This window comes from Bombina bombina, chromosome 11 (genome assembly GCF_027579735.1).
Source record: "Bombina bombina isolate aBomBom1 chromosome 11, aBomBom1.pri, whole genome shotgun sequence".
In the NCBI taxonomy this organism is placed as follows: Eukaryota; Metazoa; Chordata; class Amphibia; order Anura; family Bombinatoridae; genus Bombina; species Bombina bombina.
Genome location: NC_069509.1, coordinates 169,311,584 through 169,327,835, shown reverse-complemented (window position 1 = coordinate 169,327,835; position 16,252 = coordinate 169,311,584). Strand labels below are relative to the sequence as shown.

At 38.3% G+C, this 16,252-nt stretch overlaps 1 protein-coding gene across 3 annotated transcripts in view; it reads right to left on the bottom strand.

Annotated features, from left to right (window-relative positions):
* Nucleotides 1–12,450: 12,450 nt before the first annotated feature.
* The window catches only part of MOSMO (modulator of smoothened), a 48,119-nt gene continuing 44,317 nt past the window's right edge, over nt 12,451–16,252 (bottom strand). Inside the window, exons 3-4 of one of the 3 annotated variants that reach the window (XR_008399665.1) lie at nt 13,578–14,624; nt 12,451–13,544 (exon numbers count right to left, since the gene is read on the bottom strand). Coding sequence is in view for 1 of the 3 variants with exons in the window: in XM_053695271.1 (XP_053551246.1) it covers nt 14,440–14,624 (185 nt within the window). In the remaining 2 variants the exon portion in view is untranslated. Of the gene's footprint in view, nt 14,625–16,252 lie in introns of all 3 variants that reach the window. The other 2 variants (XR_008399664.1, XM_053695271.1) reach the window with 2 other exon arrangements.

Here is a 16,252-nt window from a genome sequence, read left to right as displayed (position 1 = left end):
AAGGCAAAATATAGTAGTAACTCTTAGAAACTATGTCAACAGAACATGACTTCAGCCAAAGTGCACGTCTGGATTACAAAGCCAAGGCTGTGTTCTTGGCATTAATGTGGATAATCTGAACAATAGCTTCACAAATTAAATAATTTGCTATTTTCAGATACCTAATATGGTCCTGAATCTCCTCCAGAGAAGATTCAACTGCAACTAAATCATAGAATTGCACCAAAATGCTGCAGCACCTGCAACTGTGGTAATGCTGGCAGCCGGCTGAAATGATAAACACCCTAGGAGGAATGCCTCTCTCAGGTAAGCTTCAAGCATCCTGTCCATGGGATCCATGAACTACGTACTGCCCTCCAAAGGAACAGTGGTCATTTTAGCTAAAGTACATATAGTACCCCAGAGCTCCAACTGGCCTCAGGTAAAGGAAACAGTTTCTTGAATGACGGGTAAGGAGAAAACGGTATACCAGGTTTATCCCATTCCTTTCTGATGATACCTGACGCTAAGGATGGAACTGGGAAAACCCAGACGTAGGCCTGAATAAATATCCAACTTCTCTGCGGGCTTATCTACAGCTGGGTTCCAATCTGGAACCCTTAAAGTTCTTAAAACTTCCTTACAGGGACAGTCTAGTCCAAAATAAACTTTAATTATTCAGATAGGGCATGTCATTTTAAACAATTTTCCATTTTTTTTTTTATCACCAATTTTGCTTTGTTCTCTTGGTATGCTTAGTTGAAAGCTAAACATAGGAGGACCATATGCTAATTTCTAAGCCCTTGAAGGCCGCCTCTTCTCTCAGGGCATTTTGACAGTTTTTCACCACTAGAGGGTGTTAGTTCATGTGTGTCATATAGATAACACTGTGCTCACACACGTGGAGTTCAGGTGAGCCAGCTCTGATTGGCTAAAACGGATGTCTGTCAAAAGAACTGAAATAAGGGGGCAGTTTGCAGAGGCTTAGATACAAGGTAATCACAGAGGTAAAAAACATAATTTATGTAACTTACCTGATAAATTAATTTCTTTCATATTGGCAAGAGTCCATGAGCTAGTGACGTATGGGATATACAATCCTACCAGGAGGGGCAAAGTTTCCCAAGCCTCAAAATGCCTATAAATACACCCCTCACCACACCCACAATTCAATTTAACGAATAGCCAAGTAGTGGGGTTATAAAGAAAGGAGTAAAAAGCATCAACAAAGGAATTTGGAAATAATTGTGCTTTATACAAAAAAAAATCAAAACCAACATAAAAAGGGTGGGCCTCATGGACTCTTGCCAATATGAAATAAATTAATTTATCAGGTAAGTTCCTACATAAATTATGTTTTCTTTCATGCAATTGGCAAGAGTCCATGAGCTAGTGACGTATGGGATAGCAATACCAAAGATGTAGAACTCCACGCAAGAGCCACTAGAGAGGGAGGGATAAAATAAAAAACAGCCATTTGCCGCTGAAAAAAATAAATTCACAACCCAAAATATAAGTTTATTCTCATAAATGAAAAGAAAAACTTAAAACTAAAGCAGAAGAATCAAACTGAAACAGCTGCCTGAAGAACTTTTCTACCAAAAACTGCTTCTGAAGAAGAAAATACATCAAAACGGTAGAATTTAGTGAATGTATGCAAAGAAGACCAAGTTGCTGCTTTACAAATCTGATCAACTGAAGCTTCATTCTTAAAAGCCCATGAAATGGAGACTGATCTAGTAGAATGAGCTGTGATTCTCTGAGGCGGGGCTTGACCCGACTCCAAATAAGCTTGATAAATCAAAAGCTTTAACCACAAAGCCAAGGAAACAACAGAAGCCTTCTGACCTTTCCTAGAACCAGAAAAGATAACAAATAAACTAGAAGTCTTCCTGAAATCTTTAGTAGCTTCAACATAATATTTCAAAGCTCTTACCACATCCAAAGAATGTAAGGATCTCTCCAAAGAATTCTTAGGATTAGGACACAAGGAAGGGACAACAATTTCTCTATTAATGTTGTTAGAATTCACAACCTTAGGTAAGAATTTAAATGAAGTCCACAAAACCTCCGTATCCTGATGAAAAATCAGAAAAGGAGATTCACAAGAAAGAGCAGATAGTTCAGAAACTCTTCTAGCAGAAGAAATGGCCAAAAGGAACAACACATTCCAAGAAAGTAGTTTAATGTCCAAATAATGCATAGGCTCAAAAGGAGGAGCCTGTAAAGCCTTCAAAACCAAATTAAGACTCCAAGGAAGAGAGATTGATTTAATGAAAGGCTTGATACGAACCAAAGCCTGTACAAAACAGTGAATATCAGGAAGTTTAGCAATCTTTCTGTGAAATAAAACAGAAAGAGCAGAGATTTGTCCCTTCAAGGAACTTGCAGACAAAACCTTATCCAAACCATGCTGAAGAAACTGTAATATTCTAGGAATTCTGAAAGAATGCCAAGAGAATTTATGAGAAGAACACCATGAAATATAAATCTTCCAAACTCGATAATAAATCTTTCTAGAAACAGATTTACGAGCCTGCAACATAGTATTAATCACTGAGTCAGAGAAACCTCTATGACTAAGCACTAGGCGTTCAATTTCCATACCTTCAAATTTAATGATTTGAGATCCTGATGGAAAAGCGGACATTGAGACAGAAGGTCCAGCCTTAATGGAAGTGGCCAAGGTTGGCAACTGGACATCCGAACAAGATCCGCATACCAAAACCTGTGAGGCCATGCTGGAGCCACCAGCAATACAAACGATTGCTCCATGATGATTTTGGAGATCACTCTTGGAAGAACTAGAGGCGGGAAAAGATAAGCAGGTTGATAACACCAAGGAAGTGTCAACGCATCCACTGCTTCCGCCTGAGGATCCCTGGACCTGGACAGGTACCTGGGAAGTTTCTTGTTTAGATGAGAAGCCATCAGATCTATTTCTGGAAGACCCCACATCTGAACAACCTGAGAAAACACATCTGGATGGAGGGACCACTCTCCCGGATGTAAAGTCTGATGGCTGAGATAATCCGCCTCCCAATTGTCTATACCTAGGATATGAACCGCAGAAATTAGACAGGAGCTGGATTCCGCCCAAGCAAGTATCCGCAATACTTCTTTCATAGCTTGGGGACTGTGAGTCCCACCCTGATGATTGACATATGCCACAGTTGTGATATTCTCTGTCTGAAAACAAATGAACTGTTCTCTTTTCAACAGAGGCCAAATCTGAAGAGCCCTGAAAATCGCACGGAGTTCCAAATATTGATTGGTAATCTCGCCTCTTGAGATTTCCAAACCCCTTGTGCTGTCAGAGATCCCAAAACAGCTCCCCAACCTGAAAGACTCGCATCTGTTGTGATCATAGTCCAGGTTGGATGAACAAAAGAGGCCCCTTGAACTATACAATGGTGATCTAACCACCAAGTCAGAGATAGTCGAACATTGGGATTTAAGGATATTAATTGTGATATCCTTGTATAATCCCTGCACCATTGGTTCAGCATACAAAGCTGGAGAGGTCTCATATGAAAACGAGCAAAGGGGATTGCGTCCGATGCTGCAGTCATGAGACCTAAAACTTCCATGCACATAGCTACTGAAGGGAATGACTGAGACTGAAGGTTCCGACAGGCTGCAACCAATTTTAAACGTCTCTTGTCTATTAGAGACAGAGTCATGGACACTGAATCTATCTGGAAACCTAAAAAGGTGACCCTTGTCTGAGGAATCAAATAACTTTTTGGCAAATTGATCCTCCAACCATGTTTTCGAACAAACAACACTAGTTGATTCGTGTGAGATTCTGCAGAACGTAAAGACTGAGTTAGTACCAAGATATCGTCCAAATAAGGAACACCGCAATACCCTGCTCTCTGATTACAGAGAGTAGGGCACCAAGAACCTTGGAAAAGATTCTTGGAGCTGTCGCTAGGCCAAAAGGAAGAGCGACAAATTGTTAATGCTTGTCTAGAAAAGAGAATCTCAGAAAATGATAATGATCTGGATGAATCGGAATATGAAGATATGCATCCTGCAAGTCTATTGTGGACATATAATGTCCTTGCTGAACAAAAGGCAGAATAGTCCTTATAGTCACCATTTTGAAAGTTGGTACTCTTACATAACGATTCAAAAGTTTCAGATCCAGAACTGGTCTGAATGAATTTTCTTTCTTTGGGACAATGAATAGATTTGAATAAAACCCCAGAACCTGTTCCTGAAACGGAACTGGCATGATTACCCCTGAAAACTCCAGGTCTAAAACACACTTCAGGAAAGCCTGAGCCTTTACTGGATTTGCTGGGATGCGTGAGAGAAAATATCTTCTCACAGGAGGTCTTACTCTGAATCCTATTCGGTACCCCTGAGAGACAATACTCAGAATCCATTGATTTTGGACAGAATTTATCCAAACATCCTTGAAAAATCTTAATCTGCCCCCTATCAGCTGATCTGGAAAGAGGGCCGCACCTTCATGCGGACTTGGGGGCTGGCTTTGGTCTCTTAAATGGCTTGGATTTATTCCAATTTGAGGAAGGCTTCAGATTCCTTGGGGGAAAACAGATTCCTTGTATTAGGTTTCTGTTCCTTATTCTGTCGAAAGGAACAAAAACAATTAGAAGCTTTAGATTTACCCTTAGGCCTTTAATCCTGAGGCAAAAAACTCCCTTCCCCCAGTGACAGCTGAAATAATCGAATCCAACTGAGAACCAAATAACTTATTACCTTGGAAAGAAAGAGATAGTAATCTAGACTTAGATACCATGTCAGCATTCCAAGATTTAAGCCACAAAGCTCTTCTAGCTAATATCGCTAAAAAGACAGATTTAACATCAATTTTGATGATATACAAAATGGCATCACAAATAAAATGATTAGCATGTTGAAGCAAGCGAACAATGCTAGACAAATCAGAATCCAATTCTTGTTGCACTAAATTTTCCAACCAAAAAGTTGTTGCAGCTGCAACATCAGCCAATGAAATTGCAGGCCTGAGAAGATGACCTGAATGATATAAATAGGCTTTCCTTAGATAAGATTCAAGTTTCCTATCTAAAGGATCTTTAAAAGAAGTACTATCTTCCATAGGAATAGTAGTACGTTTAGCAAGAGTAAAGATAGCCCCATCAACTTTGGGGATCTTTTCCCAAAACTCTAAAGTAAATGCTGGCCAAGGATACCATTTTTTAAACCTTGAAGAAGGAATAAAAGAAGTACCAGGCCTATTCCATTCCTTAGAAATCATATCAGAAATAGCACCAGGAACTGGAAAAACCTCTGGAATAACTACAGGAGGTTTATAAACAGAATTTAACCGTTTGCTAGTTTTAATATCAAGAGGACTAGTTTCCTCCATATCCAATGTAATCAACCCTTCTTTAACAAAGAACGAATATACTCTATTTTAAATAAATAAGTAGATTTGTCAGTGTCAATATCTTCTGAACCAGATAGATCCTCATCAGAGAAGGATAATTCAGTATGTTGTCATTTGAAATTTCATCAACTTTATGAGAAGTTTTAAAAGACCTTTTACATTTATTAGAAGGCGAGATGGCAGACAAAGCCTTCTGAATAGAATCAGCAATAAATTCTTTTAAATTCACAGGTATATCTTGTACATTAGAAGTTGAAGGAACAGCAACAGGCAATGTACTATTACTGATGGACACATTATCTGCATGTAAAAGTTTATCATGACAACTATTACAAACCACAGCTGGAGATATAACCTCCACAAGTTTACAACAAATGCACTTAGGTTTGGTAGATCTGTTATCAGGCAGCAGGGTTCCAACAGTGATTTTTGAGACAGGATCAGATTGAGACATCTTGCAAATGTAAGAGAAAAAAAAACAACATATACTGCAAAATTATCAATTTCCTTATATGGCAGTTTCAGGAATAGGAAAAAATGCAAACAGCATAGCCCTCTGACAGAAAAAAAAGGCAAGAGGCATATAGGAATGGGGTTTTAAATAATTAAAATATTTGGCGCCAAGTATGACGCACAACACAGATTTTTTTTTGGCGCTAACATCTGGAAATGACACACTCGCGTAATTGAAGACGCAACCTTGTGAAAGGACTCTGCATCAACTAAGACGCTGGAAGTGACGAATTTGCGTCATCGAACGTAACTTTGCGCCAAAAATGACGCAATAAACTTTAGCATTTTGCGCCCTAGCGAGCATAATTCTGCTCGCAAATTTGAAAATGACAGTCAATTGAAAACAGACTATACCCAGGCAAGAAATAAATTTTCCTAAAAAATGCATTTCCCAGATATGAAACTGACAGTCTGCAAAAGGAAATATACTGAAAACCTGAATCATGGCAAATATAAGTACAATACATATATTTAGAACTTTATATAAATACATAAAGTGCCAAACCATAGCTGAGAGTGTCTTAAGAAATGAAAACATACTTACCAAAAGACACCCATCCACATATAGCAGATAGCCAAACCAGTACTGAAATGGTTATCAGTAGAGGTAATGGAATATGAGAGTATATCGTCGATCTGAAAAGGGAGGTAGGAGATGAATCTCTACGACCGATAACAGAGAACCTATGAAATAGATCTCCCGTGAGGAAAACCATTGTATTCAATAGGTGATATTCCCTTCACGTCCCTCTGACATTCGCTGTACTCTGAGAGGAATCTGGCTTCAAAATGCTGAGAAGCGCATATCAACGTAAAAATCTTAGCACAAACTAACTTCACCACCTCCATAGGAGGCAAACTTTGTAAAACTGAATTGTGGGGGTGTATTTATATGCATTTTGAGGTTTGGGAAACTTTGCCCCTCCTGGTAGGATTGTATATCCCATACGTCACTAGCTCATGGACTCTTGCCAATTACATGAAAGAAAGTGTATTTATATAACTGTGTTGGTTGTGCAAAACTAGGGAATGGGTAATAAAGGGATTATCTATCTTTTTAAACAAAAATTCTGGTGTAGACTGTCCCTTTAACCAAGGATCTTAAGTGATCCATCTTAAACTGAAAGGAAAAGTCCTCAGACTCCTTGTCTGAACTTATGGACAGATACTCTGAAGACCATTCACCCTCCGAATCTGAAGATGAATTTCCCCCATAAGAATCCTGTGAATGGCTGGCCTTTGAAGAACCTGCCTGAGTACTGTCCCTTGTAGAGGAACCCAAATATTTTGCTTACATTGTGGTGGCAAAGCTGCAATCGCCTCAGTGACAAGAGGGGGAGGCAAAGGAACTTCCTAGCGACACCCTTGACCTGCCTATGGGCAAGACTTCACAAAGTGCAAAGATCCCAAAGGATGGCTCTTCTTGTACGCACAGCAATAAACCATTGCGTCTCTGAGAAAGTTTTTTGTTTTAAATAAAACCTTTTTAATGTTATGTTGCATATAAAAGTGCACCATTTAAATATGTACAAAGTATCAGCATAAATTGTGAGCTTTTTACTAATGTGATTTAGCTTAGAGGCACTTCCTACAAATGGTCAGTGATTAACAGGAAGTACTTTCCAACCAATGAGCATTAACAGGAAGTGCCTGTAGGAGGTACACAACTGATACATTTGTAACAGTTTCAGTATCAATTTAAAGGGTTTGTAAGAAAAAGAGACAGAAGCGCCACATGGCCTAATACTGTATGAAAAATATGAGATTCAGTGTGTAAGGTATTACACTCACATTTAGATGAGCACTCCCACCGGTGCAAATAAAGCAGGCTGGAATCAGTCACCCAGCAGACTGACCTCCGGTATGGTAGCAGCAATCTGCAGATGGCGTGAAGAAAACAAACAAATGCGCCAATATCCTTTTTATTAAGCCTGATGAAACAGCCATAAGTGGCTGAGAAACGTGTTGCTTGTTTTTATGATTTTTAATAAAGTAAGTTTTTACTTACCACTTTCTGCTATACTTTTTTATTCTATTTTGCATCTTGGTTGATGCATCATCATTTTTTGTACCACTTGCCTCTTATATCCTGACCCATTGGAGCTTCCAAACACACTGGAGGCCAGCCTGCCTCTAATGCACCAAGAGAGGTGCTCTACTAAATGTGAGCGTAATTTTTATTGATACCACATTTGTCTCAGTTGTACAGTACTAGGACATTTGGCGCATTTGTTTGCTTTCTTCACACCATCTGCAGATTGCTGCTACCATACCGGAGGTCAGTCTGCTGGGTGACTGTTTGATTCCAGCCTGCTTTATTTGCACCGGTGGGAGTGCTCATCTAAATGTGAGTGTAATACCTTACACACTGAATCTCATATTTTCCATACAGTACTAGGCCATGTGGCGCTTCTGTCTCTTTCTTACATACAGATTATTGATACTAGATTGTGGCCTCGATCCATTACAGACAGCTGCCTGGACCTGAATATCATCCATTCTTTGGGGTTCCATCTCTTATTATATGGGACTATAATAATAATTATATTATATTGAGTTACACACAATTGTTACCTGTAATGTTATATTGTTAATTTGTTTTTTAATGTCTGTTTTAGTTCATTTTAAACCCCCCCCATTTAGTTTATTTGAAATCCCCCTGTTTTGATTGTTGGTTTATCAAGGGCACCCCTATCTATATTTATATTAGCATCAATTTAAAGGGACAGTCTAGTCAAAATTAAACTTTCATGATTCAGATAGGGCATGCAATTTTAAACAACTTTCCAGTTTACATTTATTGGGGGTTATATATTTGAATAAAATTCAGTAAAAGAGAAAAAATATAAAAAAAAAAAAAAAGAAATAAGAAAAGCAAGAGTTATATTTTCTGAATAATATAGGTTATGTGAATTTGTGGCCATAATTTAACTATTTTCTTCTTGTGTGATTGGTACACTTTGTACTTGTTGCATTCTGGTTGAGAGTAGTCTTTGAGAAATATAAAAGTATAAGCAAGTAAGCATGGTAGTGGGTTACTATATCTATAGTTATTAAATAGAAGCAGTGTAATTATACCTCCAGCTGTTTTGCAATAATCAGTACTCTACAATGAGGTGATGCCACCATCTAATGGGTGCAGGAGAGACTAAGCATCAGTGAACAGAAAGTGATATTTTCAACTGTTTGGGAATTACAAATGAGCAGGCTGTTTCTTTTAATTTATAGCAAGAATTGTCACTTTGTATATTTAAGTAAAAGAGATATTAATGAGCACTTTCTCTTAATAGGGGCGCTAAAATCCTGCTTTAACCACAATATGTGAGATACAACCTGAAAATAACCAGTATCTGAAATACAACCTAGATATATTGACGGTTTCTTTCATACAATACTAATACCAAAGTATTACCAAACACCAAAGTAATAGCAGACCAAGGCCTCTATGGAAGCAAGGCCGTTTAAAACTGGTGTTCCAACTGGATATCAGAGGGTGAGGTTGTTGTTCAGTAGTTGATGAATAGGGCTGCACTCTCCTCACATATAGATTTCACGATCACTGCAAATTTGGAAAAAATAAAAGAGCTGTGTATCGTTAATGAGATAATATGTACACCATCTATGATCCCTAATCAGGGTACTCACATTTGTGAGGAGCACTCAGACAGTGCTATTAGGTACAGACTGGATATTTAACAGCGAACCAGCTCACTGATTAGCCTGGAAACAGGAACGAGATGTCATCAGGGTCTGGAGAAACAAAACAGACAGGGCGCCTGTGTGTACCAGTAATATAACCAGACAGGGTCAGTGTATATATCCCTAGTCAATGCAATGCTTTTCTCAGCGCTTCAGAACGCTGTTTCATCAGGCATCAATGCCTGATGAAACAGCGTTCTGAAGCTCTGAGAAACGCGTTGCATTTTATAAGGAGGGAAGCTAGCATATGCCCTACCTTTTGGTCCTTTTAGTTTTTATATTCATTTTTGAATTTTAATAAATCCTTTTTTTTAATATAATTTTAATTATACATTGGGACTTCACTTGTCTTACTTGCCTACCTATCATCCACCACTGCTCAAAGGAGTTCTTGGTTGCATATATTGCAGCATTAACCTAGCACTTTATAGTAATCACCACCCCTGAGACTCAAGTGTTTCTGGGGTCCTGTGTTCCTGTCATCGTGAGGTCCAGTGAACTGGGTCACTGTTGAATATCCAGTGTGCTTCTGATAGCACTGTCTGAGTGCTCTTCACAAATGTGAGTACCCTGACTAGGGATATATACACTGACCCGGTCTGGTTATGTTACTGGTACACATAGGCGCCCTGTCTGTTTTCTTTCTCCATACCATGATGACATCTCGTTCCTGTATCCAGGCTAATCAGTGAGCTGGTTCGCTGTTAAATATCCAATCTGTACCTAATAGCACTGTCTGAGTGCTCCTCACAAATGTGAGTACCTTGATTAGGGATCATAGATGGTGTACATATCTCATTACCGATACACACAGGTGCCTCTTGTTTTTTCCAAATTTGTACTTTGTATATTTGCATTATTCTTTCTATCCCTCTGCAGCCCCGGAACATAGGCCACAGAACAGGGATCAAAAATATTTAACAAAATACAAATAAACTACTTAAAGTAATAACTTTTTCCCACAATGTCCTAGTAACAGTATTGATGTTTTAAACCAGAAATAGCATAAAAAAATACAGTTATAGTGCAGATACTATCATCTGCAAATAGTGGGTTTCTCTACAGCATTACCATATGTGCTTTAAAACGTGTGCACCAAGTAAAAATAACGTGCTAGTCATACAAGTGAGGAGATACTTAAAACAATACAATGTGAAACATTTACAACATAGGGTTACCAGCAACTAACGAACGTTAGTTGTGTTATAATGGAGAGTCCATTTATGATCAGTCCCCAGGTGCTTTCTGTCGGTAAGATCTAGTCTTTGAATAGTTTAGAAAATCTCCTGGTTGTATTGGAGCAAGGCATATTGTTTGGTCTGAGAGGCTTACTTGAGGTTTCAGCTTGCAATGGAATTAGGTGGTTCATGGACCATGTGGTGCCATGCTTACCATAGGGACCTTTGCTTAGGGCGTTAAGTTTGTCAAGAATGTCTTCCATAGTGATATGTTTAGACAGGAAATTTTTCACTCAGCGATCGTGGCTGTTCGGAACCCCCACAACCTTAGAGGCGCATCCAACGCTAGGTACTGTCCTGCCTGCAGAGTCATGCATGCCATTCTAGCATGTGTCGATGGTGGAAATGTGACAAAGGTCGAGCGGTGCTTTCCAAGATCAGGGTGCACTGAGATGTTACCTGCGTTACTGACAGGTAGGTAGCTTGGCTTGAACGAGGACTCCGGTGTTTGACATTTCTCCAAGGCAATGGGATGGTGTCTTGTGTTTGTTCCGACCCGATATGCGAGATGGAAATGGCGCCATCTTAGTGTTAGTAAATCCTTCTTGAGGTGAACATGCCACACTTCTAGCTCAGATTTTATTCTACTGAAAATAAATTTGTAAAGGAGTGTCAGAATGATTCTCTCCAGGTTCTCCAAGTACGTATCAATATGTTTTTATTTCATGGTTTGTCCCGTGAGAGACATTTCTCTCCGTATGTTTTGGCTATAGGAGTCAGGATGACATTTCAGTGCTGATGGTGTATTGCATTAAATTATGGCAAAATACCTCGGCCAGCCGAGGGGGTAACGTTGCTTACGTATAAGCTGCTGATGTAGGCCTTCATCCTATTCCGAGCTCTAGTGTCAGAAATACAGCAAAATCTTTGGTGTATATTGCACAGCTAGACTATGCAGCTGCGTAGATGGCAGATAGTAAAGAATTGCTGTGGGATGCCTCCGGTAATTGGTGGATTATCTAGAGATCGGCTGGAGCTCTGGAAAAGTGCGACCACTCAGGGTCGCTGTTTACTTTTATCATCAGATTTGCTTTGTTCTCTTGGCATTTTGAAGGCCACCTCTTATCTCAGTGCATTTTGACAGTTTTCAGCGCTAGGCAGCTCTAGTTCATGTGCATCATATAGAAAACATTGTGCTCAGTCCCATGGAGTTATTTATGAATCAGCACTGATTGGGTAAAATAAAAATCTGTCAAAAGAACTGAAATAAGGGGGCAGTCTGCAGAGGCTTAGATACAAGGTAATCAGAGGTAAAAAGTATATTAATAACACCATGTTGGTTATGCAAAATTGGGGAATGGGTAATAATTCTGGAGTAGACAAGCATGCAATTTTACATTTTGACTCTACTGTTCCTTTCAGGTCAAGTCTTTAGCATCATGGGTATTAAAGGAGGTCAAATATAGGCATTTAACTGACCAGCAATGAGGCTGTATCTGCGGTATAATGTAGACATATTGCTGGCAGAACATCATGTGGGTCTAATCGGAGATCTGATCATGATGGTTACCTTCCACTTTTACCACACATCACCCCATCCCCAATGTCCTATATTACTATTGAGGTTTAGCTGGAAAGTCTACAGAAATATCCCAGAAAACAAGACCCTCTACCCTGGTAATTAATCAGACAAGCACATTTATAAAAAGCTGAAGTATGTTTTATTCCTCACATTGTGTTTGTACATTGGTTTTCGTAGGTCATGGTCTCTTTAAATACTGTTAAGAACAAAAAAAATTGGGGTGATTAGAAGTTGCTTAAAATGCGTTTTATCCTGCTCATTTGGACAGCGATGTGTCTGGAAGGGTAAATATGTGCAGTTTAACGATTATTTTAATTTAGAACTAAATATTCAAACCTACAAAATGCTAAATTTTCATATCCTTTTATATATGTATTAAAAACAAAGCAGATGGTGAAAAAAAGCACAGACAAAATAATTTAAGTATTTTCATCTGACTGATAATAAATTATTCATAACAAGTAACACACATTACAGAAACAAGGTATATACATTGTTTTGACCTAGTAATGACGTCTCCTGTAGCATATTTGTTTCTTATAGCTGTGCTTGGCATTAATTGCTATTAAAATGCAGCTGAACCAACTTAAAGGGGGAAATGAGAAGAAAAAAAAATGAATGCTAATAATTTAAAATAGCATCAGTCTGAAGATACAGAAATTAGTACAGAGAGAAAAACAATAAAAAAAAACCAAAACAGATGACGGTCAGTTATCACATAAATTACAAGATACATTTTAGCTTAATTTTAAATTGCACCTAGAAATGTGTATGTGTTTGTACTTACTAAAACATGGATTAAATTAAGGGCTGCTACAAAGAATGAGGTAAGCTGAAGACTTTAATATGTAGCCTTCAGGGAAATGGCTTTTTTTTTTTCTACTGAGTTCCAGTTTGCACGCCACAGTGATTTATTTATTTTTGCAAGCAAAGCGTTTAGCGTTGTCTTCCAGGAACGGCTTGTATATACAATGTATACTCCGTCAGCAAAAAATATATTTATATAAATATAAAGGAAGAGTACTTCCCACCCACCCCAAGGTGTTAGTGTTTTGTTTTTTTCTGGTTTCCATTCCCCCCTACAGATATAGTGTTAGATGAGAAATATGTAGCATTTCCAGGTATCATCAACTGGAATATTCCCTTTCATAAAATGAGCACCATGTAAACTTCAGAATAAAATTGTTACTCCCTTAAAAGCACTGGGCACCTCTATAGTCTACAGACCAATGTGTTTGGGCACCTCTATAGTCTACAGACCAATGTGTTTTGGGCACCCCTATAGTCTACAGACCAATGTGTTTTGGGCACCCCTATAGTCTTCAGATCCATGTGTTTTAGGCATCCCTATAGTCTACAGACCAATGTGTTTTAGGCATTATTATAGGCTACAAAGCAATTATCTGTTCTTAATTGGAACACTGAGCACATTATATAAAATTGATAAATACTAATGTACCCAGACAACAATTTTGAGCATGATGGCACCAGTGTTAAAACTGCTTTGTTCTCTTATCTCTCTTACATTTTTAATGGAAGAAAAAAAGCTATTCAATGTGTTTAAATGTTGCCATTTCATATGGATGATATAAAATTGAGTACAATATCCCTTCCATATGGTGCTAAGAGTTCACCTTTGTGTACGTTCTCTTTTCACTTTAAGTAAGGCCAGCCTTACTTGGCCTGGAAATGCTAAGTTAATCTACAAAGTTCATAAATACTCTTGCCATTTTTTTCTTCTTCAGTTCGCATTATCAGACAATAAAAAGAAGAATCAGGTACAGTAATGAAGGTCGGTTTGCTTGTCAGTGTAAAGCGTTCTTCACAAGTCACAGTGCAGACCTGACTGCATGTATATGCTCAGGAGATCAGTCAATGATATTTGTATTTGGTTACGGAAAGTAAAAGCTCTCCATTTGATTCAAAGTGCATAGTGAGAACAATTTAATGTCTATTCTCGTCTCAGTTCTGGTGTCCCTTTGACGCATTCTCCTGAGAATGCAATGTCCTCGGATGTCTTTTGTTCTTAATCTTTATCAACTCCCCCTCCCCCCCAGCAAGATACAATGATCCGTTCTTCTAAAGTCAAGTAGATCCTCTTTATATCAGCCAGGTAAACAAACTTTGCCTGCAAATAATAGTCCCACTATTGTAAAGAAAATGGACAAAACAAACAGTACATAGGATGAGCCCACCACCGTGTTGTTGGGAAGTTTGTACGGTTGGCCTCCAACTTCATTTATGTAAAACCCTATTGGGAATATTAATGCTGCCATACAGAAAAGGATCACTGTAAGGAGAAAAGAAAGAAATGTTAGAGCCAAATACACTGTACAGATCTATTATGATACATATTAGACGTGCATTCTGATTCTTCGCTAGTAAAAGAAGGCAGAAGCTCGCCGCATTTGTTTTTTTTCAAAGCTGGATTAATTCTTGCGAAAGTGCAACACACTAAGATCTGGATTTGCACAGATCTTAGCGTGTTGCACTTTTACAAGAATAAATACGGCTCCGAAAAGAACCGAATGCAGTGAGCATCCGCCTTTTCCCGTATTCGACAGTTAAAGCTGTCAAACGCACATGCTACTAAGCAGTGACTTAAAGGGACATTATACACTCATTTTTTCTTTGCATAAATGTTTTGTAGATGATCTATTTATATAGCCCATAAAGTTTTCTTTTTTAAAAAATGTATAGTTTTGCTTATTTTTAAATAACATTGCTCTGATTTTCAGACTCCTAACCAAGCCCCAAAGTTTTATTTGAATACCGTCAGATACCTTCTTCAGCTTGCTCCTGTTTGTGTAAAGGGTCTTTTCATATGCAAAAGAAGGGGGAGGGGCAGTGTCTTATTTGCCACTTGCAGTGGGCTTTCCAGCTACCTTTTCAACAGAGCTAAACTTAGAACTTCTAAGTAAGTTTTAAACCATTTTATACTGGATTTTTATATCAGTATCTGTGCATCTTATTCTTTATAGTAGTATCTATTGCATGCAGTTATATGAAAATGAGTGTATACTGTCCCTTTAAAATGGATTTCCTCATATAATCTTTAATTGTGCTTAGTAATATTAGCTATTAATATTTTGCCTGCTTTCCCTACCATTTCCCTCTGACAATCGTATTTTATTCAAGAGATGATGGTGTGAATTGAGTTTAAACTTGACCCTGTAACTTGCAGAACAGTTATTGCATGCACAGTAAAGGAGCTTATATTTGCCCCTAACTGGCCACAGCAGAGGAGATAGATACAACAGAATAGTGTAAACGTTTTTCAATTTGATGTCATTCCTGCATAACAAAACAACGCACATTTCGCATTCTTAAATGCCTATAAAACAATTTATGTAGATCATTTTAAAGGGATCGGAAACCCCATGTTTTCTCTTATGTTTTAGGTAGAACATACACTTTTAAACAACTTTACAATTTGCTTCTATTATCAAATCTGCTTTGTTATTGCTACATAATAACACTCCACGTTTGAAAAGAATGTGTGAAATGCAATTACGCAATTAGAAGCATGAGCCGATTGAGGTAGCAAATCTCAACGAGGGAGGACTAAATTACTAGCATTTTTTAATTAAAGCAGCCATATAGATGCGCGCCAGCACAGTTACACATGGTGCAGCAGTTTTGCAAGAATGATATCCATGTGCAAGAGCACTAGATGGCAGCAGTTTTACAAGAATGTTATACATTTGCAAGAGCACTAGATAGCAGCAGTTTTACAAGAATGTTATACATTTGCAAGAGCACTAGATGGCAGCAGTTTTGCAAGAATGATATCCATGTGCAAGAGCACTAGATGGCAGCAGTTTTACAAGAATGTTATACATTTGCAAGAGCACTAGATGGCAGCAGTTTTACAAGAATGTTATACATTTGCAAGAGCACTAGATGGCAGCAGTTTTA